General features: G+C 33.8%; 1 protein-coding gene across 3 annotated transcripts; it reads left to right on the top strand.

Annotated features, from left to right (window-relative positions):
- Nucleotides 1-362: 362 nt before the first annotated feature.
- On the top strand, nucleotides 363-13,477 carry LOC144835116 (uncharacterized). Of its 3 annotated transcripts, none has more exons than XM_078690157.1 (13): nucleotides 363-400; nucleotides 3,357-3,466; nucleotides 4,953-5,170; nucleotides 6,072-6,264; nucleotides 6,918-7,084; nucleotides 7,536-7,637; nucleotides 8,766-8,843; nucleotides 9,482-9,575; nucleotides 10,072-10,173; nucleotides 10,841-11,030; nucleotides 11,678-11,843; nucleotides 12,686-12,793; nucleotides 13,123-13,477. In XM_078690157.1, exons 2-13 carry the CDS (start codon nucleotides 3,373-3,375, stop codon nucleotides 13,138-13,140), a joined length of 1,530 nt encoding a protein of 509 aa, XP_078546283.1. In that variant the 5' UTR covers nucleotides 363-400; nucleotides 3,357-3,372; the 3' UTR covers nucleotides 13,141-13,477. The 3 variants fall into 3 exon arrangements, with proteins under 3 accessions (XP_078546283.1, XP_078546286.1, XP_078546285.1); XM_078690160.1 differs by having other exon boundaries at nucleotides 396-400; nucleotides 3,361-3,466; XM_078690159.1 differs by lacking the exon at nucleotides 363-400 and adding an exon at nucleotides 2,941-2,999.
- Nucleotides 13,478-15,225: the final 1,748 nt, after the last annotated feature.

The following is a 15,225-nucleotide window of genomic DNA, read 5'->3' as shown; positions in this document are numbered from 1 at the left end:
AATATTTAGTACGGTAGGTCTACATGAATTAAAACCTATTTATTTCGATAGGTGATGATGTATATACTATAGGTACAGGTTTCTAATCACTCTGGTGTCTCTGCATCACGCATAATCATCTGATAGGAATCTTGATAATAATTTTGAAAGACTAGCGTCGCCCGCTTAAAATAACAAATATTTATTTTATTACTACATACTATTCTATGTATTTATCACAAAGTTTTTTAGATGAATATATATACAGAAATGGCTCTGTTTACGTGCAGAGCCATTGTAATAATTAGGTGCGTACAGAGATGCGCCCTCTATTATTTTATTCAAAATCATGAAGTCAACCGTGCGTGTCATGTCAACAGAATACGTCCTTATTTGAAAAAAATTATGATGCTTGAGAAAGGTGTATTGTATATTTTTGTTAATTGAATATTAAATTTTGCAAATATAAAGGGATCATCCATGTAAAGTATCCGTAAAATATATTAGGCTAGATAAAAAAAAACAGTTCATCCAACTAACCTTCAATCTTAGGCCTAGCCTAGGCCTAGGCCTAGGCCTACTCTTGTTTAGACTAGCTAGAGGATACTGAATAGATAGACGGTGTTAGGCTAGCTATATAGGTTCTATGCCGATAGGCCGCCGTAATCCGGTGCTATATTGAATGGAGTCCTATTGAATTAGGCCTAGACCTAAAAATAATAGGCCTAGCCTAGGCATACTCTAGCCCGGTAAAGTAGTACTTAAAAGTTAAAGATGTATTGTCCCTTGAAACATAAAAAAATGAAGGTCAAAATATTCTAAATTTAAATTGGCCATATCAAAGTAATATTAAAGTTATTCACTTTAAGTCGAAAATTCGAGCCAAAAACAGTTTACGTAATTAACAGGTAAATTGATTTGATTACATTTCGTCTGGAAAATTGTCGCAAGCGAAAGTAAACAAATATTTCAAACCATGAGTACGCATTATGCATATGGTAATTAGGATTGTTTACAACTCGTCGCGGTTGAGAAGGTATTTTCACACAGATCATGAGGAAGTTTTATGATTATGCATACAGAGTAGCCAAACAAGCACGTTTCATTATGGGATATGTTTTGATCGAAAACTTTGACTGGAAGTCAAAATTATTTTTTTAACAAAAAAACGTCTGTATTTCAGTTAAATAATTTTTTTTTCAACAAATTTTTGGTGATAGTTAATAACTATTATGATACTTCAAAATGACCCACTTTTTTTCGAAATCTGTTATTTTTTATTTATTTTTTAATTAGTCAAAGTCAAAAATAATAAAGTTAATTTAATTTTTTAATAGATAAATTTTACTTTATTTTGTTTATTAATTAAGTAATTTTTCCTTTTGTGTTTGTTAAATTGTCATTAATCTCCAAATAATACAATAAATAGGAAGGGTGCGTTTTATGTTACGGTAGCATAAAGATTATAAGCGAAAGTCATGTAAATATTTTCCCGGTATGAAATAAAATGTCATCAAGTACATGACAGGCCTAGGCTAATAATATTATATTTTATAATTATTGTAATATTTAATTATTGTACGTTTTATACATTTTTTAAAATAAAAAATCAAAATACTGATTTAGTTGGGGAGCCAGAAAGGGTTTATATTTATATTTGTTCTATATGTAATAAAAATCATAAACTGTCAATAAACCTCTAATTTTGACCTTTGACATATAGCCAGCACAAATATTTTTGGCTTAGAACACACTTTTCATATCTCAGAAATTGTTGGGCGGATATGGTCATACAGTAGTTGGTCTCAAAATACACAGAAGATAATGTTTCTATTCACCAGATAATAGACAAAAGTGACTGTGAAACTTTATTTTTGACCATTGGTCAAGAAAATGACCATATCAATATCTCAGCCACCACTAGTCAGAAATTTATAATTTTAGTCTCAAATTACTCGTAAAGTATATATTTATACTTGCTCTAATACAATAGAAATTCACAAAATGTATGTTAAATTTAAAGCATCTTAATAAACATGTACTTGGCATCATTTTATATCATAAAACCGTACTAGGCATTTCTGGGCGAAGATTAGCATGACCGGTAAGTGGCGTACATATTTTTGTGTCTGAAATAGGCATCTGTTATTACTAATTGGATTACGCTTTGCCAGTGCCGTTAATAACCCTAGTAGGAGAGGGCAGTTAATAACGCTAATTCAGGGATGCATCAGTGATTGAAGAAGGTCAAAGGTCAATAAAAATGTTTCTGTTCACTTTTGGACAAAAATTGAATTGAAATATTTATTTATACTGGCAGACCTCTTCAGTCAAAGACTGGTTTCCCAGAGGGCCCAGTTATGATCAGTGCCTATAATGTACTTATGCACCGGGGTAACCCCTACTCGTCTCGAAATATGTACAGGTTCTTTAAAGTGCACATGAGCTAGATGTGTACACTGGACCTACGGTTTATAGTCCTTACCCGAGAAGACTCGTTCTACCACCAGAACCATGGAGTGAGTGAGCCTCGAACTCCTGTCGATGTTATGGCTACGTAATTACGGTTCCACTGTCTTAACCACTCAGCCACTCATTCAAAAAAGTTCATTAGATCAATTATAAATATATAGGCCTTGAGCAATTTGCATTACAATTTTTCTCTCCTAGATTATTAGTTACAGAGATATAAGAAGACAAGATCAAATGTCAAAATGCCAGAAATGGTAGTTGCAGCCATTTTTGGACAAAATGTTGTGTTAGAGTGAATATAAATATGTATGTTGTGAATTATTTGACACTAAAATGAAACATGTAACACCAGCCATTACGAAGATATAAGCTATTTGAATATTTTGGCTCCCCCCCCCCCCCCCAACCTCTCCACAGATTGGGCAACAACGTTTTTCTGGTTTATTTTAACCCACTAAAGATATTTACAAATTTCACACGGAATACCTCTTTAAGCCTGACTATTAGAAGTAGTACGAATCAGTATATTTGAAGAGTAACATTATACTGTATGAACACAAAAAAAATAACTTTTTGATGTAAACGTTCATGCGTTTGTCAAGAATGTATACTTAGTTCTATCTGCTGAGACCTGATGATCAGAAAGTTTTAACGCATGGCATTGGAATGATTACTGTATATAACAAACCGAAAAACCATGAGTGTGAACATCCTTAATGTCCCCAATCGAAAACGCCAATTAATGCATTTTATAGCAAATGTCGATTCATACTAATGTACTGTACGATCGATGGGGCCTGATAGGCTTTTATATAAAATGTTACTGTAAAAAGACTGTAGTGATGGCATTATATTTAATGTTAATTGCAAGATTTATTCATTACTATTTTTTTCTTTTCTTACAGGTAGTATTTAAAAAGAATGGAATCAAGAAACACTTCAGCAGAGAGCAACAATTACCATAGTTACTACGGAAGAGGTCAGCGAAATGGAATGAAGCAGATAAATGGAAGAGGTATAACAATAACACTTAATGTAGATTTTTTAAATTTATTGTAAAGGTGCCCTCTTATATCGACATGGAACTTAACGCATCTGTGTCGATATAAATTATAAGCGATCCGAGCAACTGAACTCAACTGACTGTCGACATAAGCTTAGTTGCTTTCAGTTGCCCATGTTCTATGTCTGAATTGAAAGGAACTAAAAAAATGGGTAATGGGAAATTTTACTGTAAATGCGCTCACATATACTGGTTCCAATACTATGAATTGTGTGCCGTTGGTAACCACAACTAGGTATAATCAGTTCTAGTGTCGACATAAGCACTCGCACACTGGTTCCGTTTATTTCTGTTCAGTTGCTCAAAATGTCCACATAAGCACTCTCGCGCAACTAGTTCCTTTCAGTAGAGTTGAGTTCCGTGTGTAAATAAGGGCCTCTTTTCTTTCTTCGGCCCATATCGTCCCACTGCTGGACATAGGCCTCTCCCAATTGATGCCAGTTTTGTTCCTATCTTTTGCAAATCTTGGCCATGCTGTGGTACCGGTCTGTCTAATGAGCACATCCCTCCATCTTGAATGAGGTCTACCCCACTTTCTTTTCCTTATTCCATGCCTATGTTTCACTTCCATATGTCATAGCCGGCAGAATGCATTGATTGAACAGCTTCCTCTTAAGGCAGTTAGGTATGTTTTTATTTGTTAAAATGTTCTTATGGTTACTGAAAGATGCCCAACCCGATTGCATTCTTCTTTTGATCTTGTGTTTGGTCACCATCAGGATGTACTGTATTTCCTGACCCAGGTATATGTATTTTGAAACTTGTTCCAGCTTTTCACTTCATATCTTTATTTCCTTTTGGTTGGTGTATCTATTAAACATGACTTTGTTTTCGATATGTTCATTTTCATACCCACTTTTCTACTCTCTGTGCCAAGCTCAGCCAACATCTCCTCCATCTCAGTAGCTGTATTTAAAATGACAACGATATCGTCAGCAAAGCGAAGGTGACTAAGTTTGCTTCCATTTATGTTTATACACTTTATTTTCCCATTCCACATTTTTAAGATTTCCTCTAGAGCTGCTGCGAATAGTTTGGGTGATATGGTGTCACCTTGACGCACTCCCCTTCTGATGAAAATGGTTTCACTGTCTTGGTGAAGTTGTATCATTGCTGTGGCATCGGTATAGATTTCTTTGATAATTTTGATGTATTAAGGTTCTATGCCTCGGATTACTGCATTTGTTTATATTGAATCTAAAGCTTTCTCATAGTCTACGAAGGCTAGGCATAAAGGTAGTTGGTATTCCCTGGACTTTTCTAAATGCTTACCAATCCAGCTTAAATGTTTAAAGTATTATATTAACATAGCCCTAGGCCTCGATGCAAGGGATTATATTCTTTTCAAATTTTCTGTAGGAGAAGTGACACATATTTTCTACAGTTCTGTTGGTGTACATTTAGTATATATTCATTTTCTTATTTATTGATTTTACAGATGTGAGCGTCCAACAACCATACCACAGTACACCCAATGCTAAAGTGAATATTGACTATTCTTCTAGCTCTCTTGGTAGCACAACACATCCACCATTTGATCTTCCTCCCTCTCCACTTTTAAAACGAAGTGGATCAAGTCCTGGTGCTGGTAGAACTAGCTCATCTCGAATTCATACTTCTTCATCATCAAGAGTTTATAAATCACCATCCAAACAGGTAAGTTACAGATACCACAGGTTCACCCATTTACCGTATTGGTTCTAATAGCATTTTTTCAAAAGGAGGGCATTAGAAGTGAATTTCAACACCCAAAATTGGCTGAACATGCTGCTTTAAAATAGTTAAAAAGTTCTTTATTGTTGAGGAACAAGAAATGTGCAAGCTATCTCTAGGCCTGATCCTGTTTGCTAGTTATTTAAACAGCAATACGTCCATTGTGCCGGAAAATTAAGTGCAATGTCTTCGAGTACATTTTGAGGTAACCAATTAATCAATGGGCTTCTTGTCAAAAAAAATAGGGAATTTTTCTCCAAAATATCTAGGTGTAGACAGTTTTCTGTAAGAGGAAATAAATTATTCAATATTATTGTACTGGTCTGTAATTAATGGACACATTAGATGGTGGTCATCATACGTACACAAGGTATAACTGTTGAACAATTTGATTAGTTGGTGTAATTTATCGTAGAATAACAGATTTACACGTAAATTAACAACTTCGTAGGTGATTTAAATGCGTGGAAGATTTATCACGCAAGTATACATATGGAGGATGTATCACGCAAGTTTACAATGTACCTACGAAAAGCTTGTTTACCAAGGTTTCTAGCTGTTCGGTGCTCGAAACAGCAGTCGAGCGTGTGTCTAATAAGCAATCTTTCCCGGAACAAGTGAATTTTATGTTATTTTATTGATAAACTGTGTAAGGCTGGCTGTGCTACTGTATGTAAAATAATAGTAAAAAAAGAAACACAAGGTACACTGTAACAAAGCAAAAAGAAATTAACATGATTTTATGTAATGACTTGAGATAATATGAATGTGAATAAAAGTGGTGTTTGCGCCACAAAACAGAGAAAAAAAAATGCTCAATACAATAAATACCTTTTTTAAATAGAATTATGTCTCGGACATTGAAATGAGCACTGTTCAAAAACAGAGGAAGGAGTTGCAGCTGATGATAAGCGAGTTGCAAGACCGTGACCGAGAGCTAAACGAAATGGTTGCTTCTCATCAAAAACAATTAAAGGCTTGGGAACATGACAGACAGAAAGTACTGGCTTTGGAGCAGAAATGCAATAGGTTTGAAGGTACAAAACGCTTCAAATTTAACGTTACACATCTTTTGATTTTCTTTTACTTCTAATGCATGCAGCAGATATTATAAAATTGTTGTCAGGTTTGGCTTTTAGGAATATGCTTTTCGCTTCTATGTCTGTCACATACATACTATTTATTATAAAAGAAATAACTGATCACCTTTCTGACATACAGACCTCCCAACTCTCCTAATAATGGCGGGAGTCTGTAGATATTTTGAGTCATCTCCTGCTCTCCTGATATTTTGGATAAACCCAAAAAATCTTCCGATATATATTCAATTATAATTTCTATTACTCCAGATATTGAGAATATATACTAATATATACTAATATCGGTCCGTATAATGTTTTTTAATCCATTTATGCGTTGTTTAATTTGAATTAATGAGTTGCCAACCCCTTTTTTCGCCTTTGGCCCGCATTATAGATGCCAATATGTTTAGGTTTTTCATAGCACACTCTATGGTGGATGTAGCAATATAGCACCCTCTATAGTTTAATAAACCCTCCAGATATTTAATTTTGCAAGTTGGGAGGTCTGAACATTAATAATTTTGCTATTTCCATTTTTTTGGAGCACCTTTAAGGTTTGCAATTGTCAACAAAGTAGTAAGTTTCTTCTACTATACTTTTTCATTTAGGAGAATTACGGGATAAAAATGAACATCTCAAGGGCTTAACAACTCGACTTAAAGTGCTGGAAACTCAAGACCACTCCAAGACATGTGCTCTGGAAACAACTCAGAAACAGCTGGAGCAGATGTCCGAGAAGGCTAGTAGTACATCTATGACTGTACAAGATTTAGAGGTAAAGATTAAATTGAATATATGACAATATGTGAAAATACATGCACATCAAATCTCATGGACTTGGTATGAGTTTCACCCATTTTTGCCAAAGCACTTGCGTCACACACCTAAAATATTACGTTTTTTCCCCAATTTCTTGAAAACTCAAAAACAAAGTTCTGGTTTCATGCCTAGAATTACAAATCTGAGGTCCCAACATTGTAAAACGTAAAATTAGATCTATTTGACTGGTGCGTTTCGTTCCAGTTTAGGCCGGGTTGGCGAGGAAGGGGTGGGGTATGTTTATCATTAGGAAATAACAAGACAACAGCAACTCTAAATTTACATGTATAAAAGTAACATCAACTAGTCACAAGCCTGACTCATGCTGAGATTATAATGTTACATACAGTACATTCCTTAAAATTAATAATAAGAATTAATATTTTGATACAATTTTCTATAATCAGGATAAAAACAATGATTTGTATGAAGCAGTCCAAGATTTTTCTGCAAGGATTGGACAACTTGAAGCCAAAGAAGAGGAACTAACAACAATAATAAAACTCAAAGTATGTGATACCCTTTACAGTATTTGTACTGTAATAAGCATTCCTGTTGAAAATATGTCATTGCTAAATAAGCTCTCTAAACTGAACTTGCAAACTATTACATAAGCATTGCGATATGCTGAAATGACAGGTATTTTGTACAAGCAGGTACTATACTATACTAAAATGTTTCACTCCAGTCAATAAATATTTTAGAATTTCCCTTAAGTGGTACAGTACTGTAAATTTCTAGTGTACACGCTTCATTTTTTAAAAACTTGTTAATACAGATTACTTACTTAAGCCTTGTTACACCTAGCAGTGCATAGGCCATCAACTACACGTCTCCATCTCACACGCTTCTGGGCAATTCCTTCCACCTCTGTCCATTTATAGCCAGCATCCTTCACCTCCTAATACAGATTATCAGTAAACAATTAATAGATACGAAGCCAAATAACATTAAGAAATCTTTAAGCCTGGTTTTACCAGAATTATGTGTTAATGGTGAATTCAGCTCCTGCCCAACCCACCTCTTAATTTTAGAAACACCTATTTAATTTCAGTATAAAATTTAATGACAAAAAGAGAGATCGACGTTTGGGTACCATCGTAGAACCATTTTCAAGATCAAGTGAATACAATGATGGTACCGAAACGTCGATCTCTCTTTTTGTCATTAAATTTTATATTGAAATTATATAGTAAATATCTTTTAATTCGTAACACCTATTTAGTTGAATGAAACACTAACATTTTAATTTATATACTGCAACATATGTAAAATTTAGCTTAACTGAATGGCGTATATGATTTTGAATAACGTATTCATATTTTATTAAAAGTCATTGTTTTCACTCCCCAAGGGTGCACTGACTGTCACTTAGTCCATGCTTCTATACCGCTTCCTCCATCATGTTCCTCTAAACCGATCTTCATGCTTTGTCGACCTTCCATGTCATCTTTCGCCATATTCTCTTGCTCTTCTACCATCTGCTTCCAGATGTCATGCTCTCTTTCTGATTCATCTTTTCTGAGAACATTTCCCATCCATCTCAAGCTACTCCTCATAACGACGTCCACAATAGTTTTACTGAGATAGAGGCATTGGTATTTTGTGTTTTATTATGATCTATGTTATCAATCTAGGACAAAGATCTTATTGAAGTCTCCACTCATTTGAATGATCTAACAGGCAAACTGAAGAAATTAGATGCAGCATACAAGGTAGGTTAACATTATACTAATCATTTTTATAAGTTGCCAATGGGGAAAATATTTTGAGTTGTAAGATTTGTTTTATTCAATGAATATTATACGGCAAGGATACACTCAGGTATATAATATATGTGTTGTCCGTCGTTACTGACAATGATGTTGCATGTATGATACATTGATAAACTGATTCAGAGACTGATTTACATAGATGACTGAAAATAGATCACTGGAAGTCAAGTGACTGTTGGTGGTAAGGATGCAGCTTGTTGTCGTTTCAAGGAGTTTTGATTTGCCTGGTACCCACAAAACACCGCTCAACGCTCAACGCTAAACGCGCGTTACAGGGCTTCAGAAAAGATCCGACATTATCACCCATATCGTTTTTATCTAATTGCATACGTTTCGTCAGCTTTTTTGGCATGTCGTTGCTGCATGATTTGCGACTTTGACTTATACGATATAAATCATTAAAGAAGGTGTGTGTCTGGACCTTAAAAGACATAGATTTAGATGAAATCCGACTTAAAAATAAAAATCAAACAGTAATGTATCTAGGAAAGAATTAATATGTAATAATAATTTAACGATTGTTTAATAATGTTTATTTATCAAAGTAGTGTTAAGTATTTTTTCCATTTATTTTTTAGCAACTGCGAAAGTCAGAAGAAGATGCCAAACAAGGACTTGAACTTTGGAAAGAAAAATTGATTGAATCTGATGCTGAAAGAGAAAAACTCCAAGGTAATTGCATTAATAATGAGTTAGATACTTTGTTTTACCTTATCACCTCTCTCTCTAAAAAAAAAACAATTCTCAAACCTGTCCCAGAAATAAAACTATCCCAAAACTGGCAACCTAAATCTCTTGCAAAGTTAACAAAAGAAAAACTATTCAACCATAAACTCTCCTAAAACTAAGCAAACATTTTCCAAAACTTTGGAAGTTTTTCTACAACTTTCGCTAACTACAACATGATGCTAACTATAAAAACACAATGAGAATGCAGTTTCACAAATATATATTGAGTTTCTTAATCAATTGTGATATGCCCAAATATGGTAGTGATATGCCCAAATATGGTAGTGATATGACATCATTATGTCCATCAGGGTACATCACATTTTTTCTTGGCACATAAAGTTTTATAGTATAGACAGAGCTTTATAAGCTATAATGCCCTTGTTCAAACTTGCTTGCGTCATATTCCAAACAAATATTTAAATTTAATTTATCCTAGATAAATTGCAAGAGCAGATGAAAATAAATGAAGAACAAAATACAGAAATGAATCAAATGAAAGAGGAATATGATGCAATGAAACGAGACATGGCTCTTACAGGTATATTGTTTTAATTTATTACAAATTTTAGAATCTGCATTTTGGTGAGGTTATCAGAATGAGCAATAAAAGAGGAGGAAAATTTTTTTTTTTAAACAAAATACATTTTATAAAAATTTTTTTTTTATTTAGCTTTTTGCTTATTTGTCATTTTCAGTGTTTTGCCTTTGGATTTTTATTTTTTAAAAAGGAATAACAGGGGAAATGGCAAAATCAGCACTGTGCTCATGTTACAAAACAATATAGATTATCTGATAAAACTCCTAAAAAGTAGGAAACCTTTTGCCATTTTTTCCACATGATTGAAAAAGTAATTTTTCTTGTTTGCATACATTTTTAATTCAACCAAAAATTAAACTACATTTAAACTAAGATTCACTTTCTGACTAAAGAAAACATTTTTTCACTCTCTGGGGTAAAACATTTCAGAAAAATTTAACTTTTTCCTTTCTGCCTTCCTACCACCATTACCGCGCCGTTCATATTCTTATATTTTAAGTTTATAAAATGTGTGTATTAATTAAAACCTGTTTGTTTTAGCCAAACGTTGACTACTTTTTGTGACATAAAAAGAAAATCCCGCAAAATATTCACCTATTGGAAAACAGGCTTGTAGTTCATTAAATTTTGTGTGTGGAAAATAAATAATTTCTCATTTCCATTTTAGTTGAACGAGATAAACGCAAAGACCAGCTTTTGGAATTGCAACGATCCAAGCAAGAACGCACTGATTCTGAGCTTACTAATTTACGACAAATATATGAAAGACAACAACGAGATGTCGCCCTCTTACAGCTAAATCTGGACAGTAAACAAGAATTACTGAAGCAGCAAAGTAACTCTTTTAAAATATCACCGTAAGTTAACCATATCTTTGTAAGCTAAATATAATGAAAAATGTTAAAAGATGTTTTTGTAGAATTGTTGTAATTGAAAAATACTAGTGGTTTATTATACAAGTAATGAATGTTTATGAGTTTTATGGTGAGAATATTTTATGAGTTGACTGTTAAGTTCAATAGAACAGGTTTTAAATGAATGAAAATGTTCTAGCCATTCAACAAAAATACAAGACATTCATTAATAGTGAGCTTTTGATTTGCAAAGACCGACCACACACATCGATTGACCTGACCTAGTTAGGTCTCTGTAAATCGAAACCTCCCTATTTGTTTTATAACAAACATTGATTTTTGGCCGCAGTAGCAGTTCTAGAAACGGGTTTCGTGTCACAATATTCATGCCTATTGCATTAAATAACGTATCAATTTTTTTACAAAAAGCTGCGTATGCAATAGTACCTTCAATCATTAAAATGCATGGCACATATGAAATCAACCAATCATATAGCAAGGATACACAATCACTACATAATCTCAATTTCGTGGGCAGGTGAACTTCTTGTTGTTGCTAGCAAGAAAAGTAAATATCTCCGTGCTTTAAAGCTATGGAATATGTAGAATTGGAAAAGAAATTCGAGTAATATTTGAATATATATTTTCAGGTTGAAAGATGATGTATCACCATCTACCTCACCATCTAAACATTCATCCAGTAGGATTTCAAACAGTGAACATGCTAGTCCTAGTATTAGTAGCAGCCTTCAAAACACTCCAGAAAAGGCAAATAGTAGTGGCGATACAGATGATCTACTCTCTGTCCAGTCTGAGGTAATGGGAGCTTTCTAAACTACATTATGTTAGGTCATTGTGCCCATGCAGAGTTATTGGTACATGTGCCTTTGCTCCTCACCTCAACACAGGTTTGATGGTTTCTAGGTCCAGACGATGACTAACGACACATCAATTGACCTGACCTAGGTTGGTCATTTATTGTCGTTCATAGCAAATCAAAAACTTCCAACTAAAAACTACTGCATGTATGCTATGTTACTTTTGAAATTGATTACATACAGTACTAGAAAAGATGCTTGCCCCATGGTGGGTACCCCGATCTCCTCCTCGTCTCCAGGACGGTTTCAAATGTAATTTAAAACCTTCACAGTACAAATTCTGATCACTTTGATAACACAAACCCAGAGGTGATATAACTGCAGTTTATAACCTTCCATTGCAGTCATTTTGATACCCCATGTGTATGCATGCGTGCAATAGGAAAATTTGAAAAAAAAAACGTAAAAGTAGGGAAAATTGTGAATTTAGATGCCATTTTGCCCACTATGTTGGATCCAAGATGGCGGCGGATAATGATCAAAAACCTTTTAAGTAGTTTATTGCTTTGGTGAAAGTGAAGTTTAATTGCTTTCATTGAGTGATTATAGAAATAATAATAAGCACATTAAAATAGTTTCCATCGAATCATTAACAATGATGATTTTCTAATAATAATTTCTTGCATTTAAAGAGCACATAGTGTTTGAAGCGCCATAGTAACCCCCACCTTCTCCCAAAGTTATTTTTTGTATTCAACGCAGTGTCCTTCTGAACATCTTCCCATCCCTCCCTCTTGAAATGAGGGATTTCTCTATTTTCTTCTTTTGCTTTATTTATAGATGAACGGATCACCAACAAGTAAACTTCATCGCCTTCTAACAGAATCCAGACAAATGGTTCAAAGTCTAGAGCAGACGACTCTACCTCCATATTTTCCATCCAGAAAGGTCTGTTTAAACTTTGATAACTTTGATGTGTATTGGTTATATTAATGCTTGGAGTGAGGTGACAAATTATAGGGCTCAAAAAAAGCTAATTCTAACTTCCCTGACTTCTAGTTATTGAGCCTGTGATGTCTGCTGAAGATAAATTTATTAATTAATTATTATATTTTTTCCATATGCTGGAAATAAAGTACTCATCATTTTGATATTATATAAAACATTATTTTTGTACTTTCAGCAAAAGCAATTTTACTATTATATATGTAGTATAACATATGATGATAATAATAGTAGTATATCATATGATAATACATTATTTATTTATGTTATAGAGTGTCAGCCCAAGTTGATCTGAGAATATCTTACCTTTTTCCTCCATGTGTCCACTGTCCTCAATGGGAACAGTACTTACAACACTGCAAACCATCTGGGACGTTCATTCTTGAGTTGAATCCACTTTGAAGTTTTGAAGACCTTTTAAATCTCAAAGACAAATTTATAACATTGGGACATTTTACTGTAACTGCAGTATTTTGATTGCGTTCTATAATGGTTGCATTCTATAGTGGTTGCAAACCTGAAGGTTGCATTGCAAAATGGTTGCAAACTGATTGGTTGTGTTCTATAATGGTTGCATTCTATAGTGGTTGCAAACCTGAAGGTTACATTCTATACTGGTGGCAACCCTGAAGGTTGCATTGCAAAATGGTTGCAAACTGAATGGTTGTGTACTATGATGGTTGCATTCTATTGTGGTTGCAAACCTGAATTCTTGCATTCTATAATGGTTGTATTCCATAGTGGTTGCAAACCTGAATGGTTGCATTCTATAATGGTTGTATTCCATAGTGGTTGCAAACCTGAATTCTTGCATTCTATAATGGTTGTATTCCATAGTGGTTGCAAACCTGAATTCTTGCATTCTATAATGGTTGTATTCCATAGTGGTAGCAAACCTGAATGGTTGCATTCCATAGGGGTTGATAAACCTTAATTCTTGCATTCTATCTTGGTTGCATTCCATAGTGGTTGCAAACCTGAATGGTTGCATTCCATAGGGGTTGCATTCTATAGTGGTTGCAAACCTGAATTCTTGCATTCCATAATGGTTGCGTTTTATAGTGGTTGCAAACCTGAATGGTTGCATTCCATAGGGGTTGATAAACCTGAATTCTTGCATTCCATAGGGGTTGATAAACCTGAATTCTTGCATTCCATAATGGTTGCATTCCATAGTGGTTGCATTTCGTAGTGGTTGCAAACCTGAATGGTTGAATTCCATAATGGTTGCATTGTATAGTAGTTGATAACCTGAATGGTTGCATTCCATAATGGTTGCATTGTATAGTAGTTGCAAACCTGAATAGTTATATTCTGTAATGTTTTCATTACAAAAATGGTTAAATTATATAATTGTTATATTACAGAATGTGTTGCATCACATAATTATTACATTCAATAACAATTGCATTGCATAATGTTTTCATTGCACACTGGATGCATTCTATAATGGTTGCATTTTACAGACTGGTTGTACATATATCAAAAGTACTAGTAATGTCAGTACTGTCGTTTTATAATGTATTTTTAAATTGTTTTTAAAACTGTTTTGTATTGATGAGGCTGTAGATATTGTAATTATGATGTGTTTATGATTTGTGGTTTTTTGTAGTTTCTGTTTTGTTTCCGTGATAAATTGTTATTAGTAATACAGTACTCTGTAACTAGTATTTTTTTTAACGAAGTGCAGGTTAAAAAGCATGCACTATATATGTCAACATGTGAATCTAATTTTTTACCTTGATTATGTAAATTTGTATAAATACTGAAAAATGAAATTAAAACAAATTAAATGAAAGTATTAAACATTAGAATAGATTTTAAACATAGGTGCTATTCTCCAGGAAAAAAATTAATGATATTTTACCAAAAAATAATTTGTATTTATAGATAATGTACTATTGTACAACGGGTCTTTTACGCCTGTTCCGATCGGGCTCCAGTTCAGGTTAGCGATTTTTCGTTGTCAAAACGTGACACGTGTCTCTACGCGCCTATCGAGTAAAAAGATAATCTGCGCACACTCAGAAACAGTGGAGCATGCGTAGAATGATCTTTTTACTCGTGTAAACGGAATATTGAGACGTGATTTATATGCCACGCCGGCGCGCGCCAGAACCAATGCACGTGTAAAAGACCATTAAGACTTTTTTTATGCAATTTTATTTTGTGTGCGTGACGTGTGTCTGTTTTTTCAATCATTGTCAGTATTATATTCGGACAATTATGTGTTTGCTATTTCTCCAAATAAAATAGATGAACAATAATACAGTAATATGTGCTACGACGAACCCACCGCAATGCAGTATTATGTTTATTGTATGGCAAACCAGATAGTAATGTAATTATATGTTAATTGCAAATAGAATGTCCTC

Source organism: Antedon bifida, chromosome 2 (genome assembly GCF_963402885.1).
Source record: "Antedon bifida chromosome 2, ecAntBifi1.1, whole genome shotgun sequence".
Taxonomy (NCBI): domain Eukaryota; kingdom Metazoa; phylum Echinodermata; class Crinoidea; order Comatulida; family Antedonidae; genus Antedon; species Antedon bifida.
The sequence above is the reverse complement of the archived record's forward strand: the minus strand, read 5'-3'. Positions and strand labels throughout refer to the sequence as shown.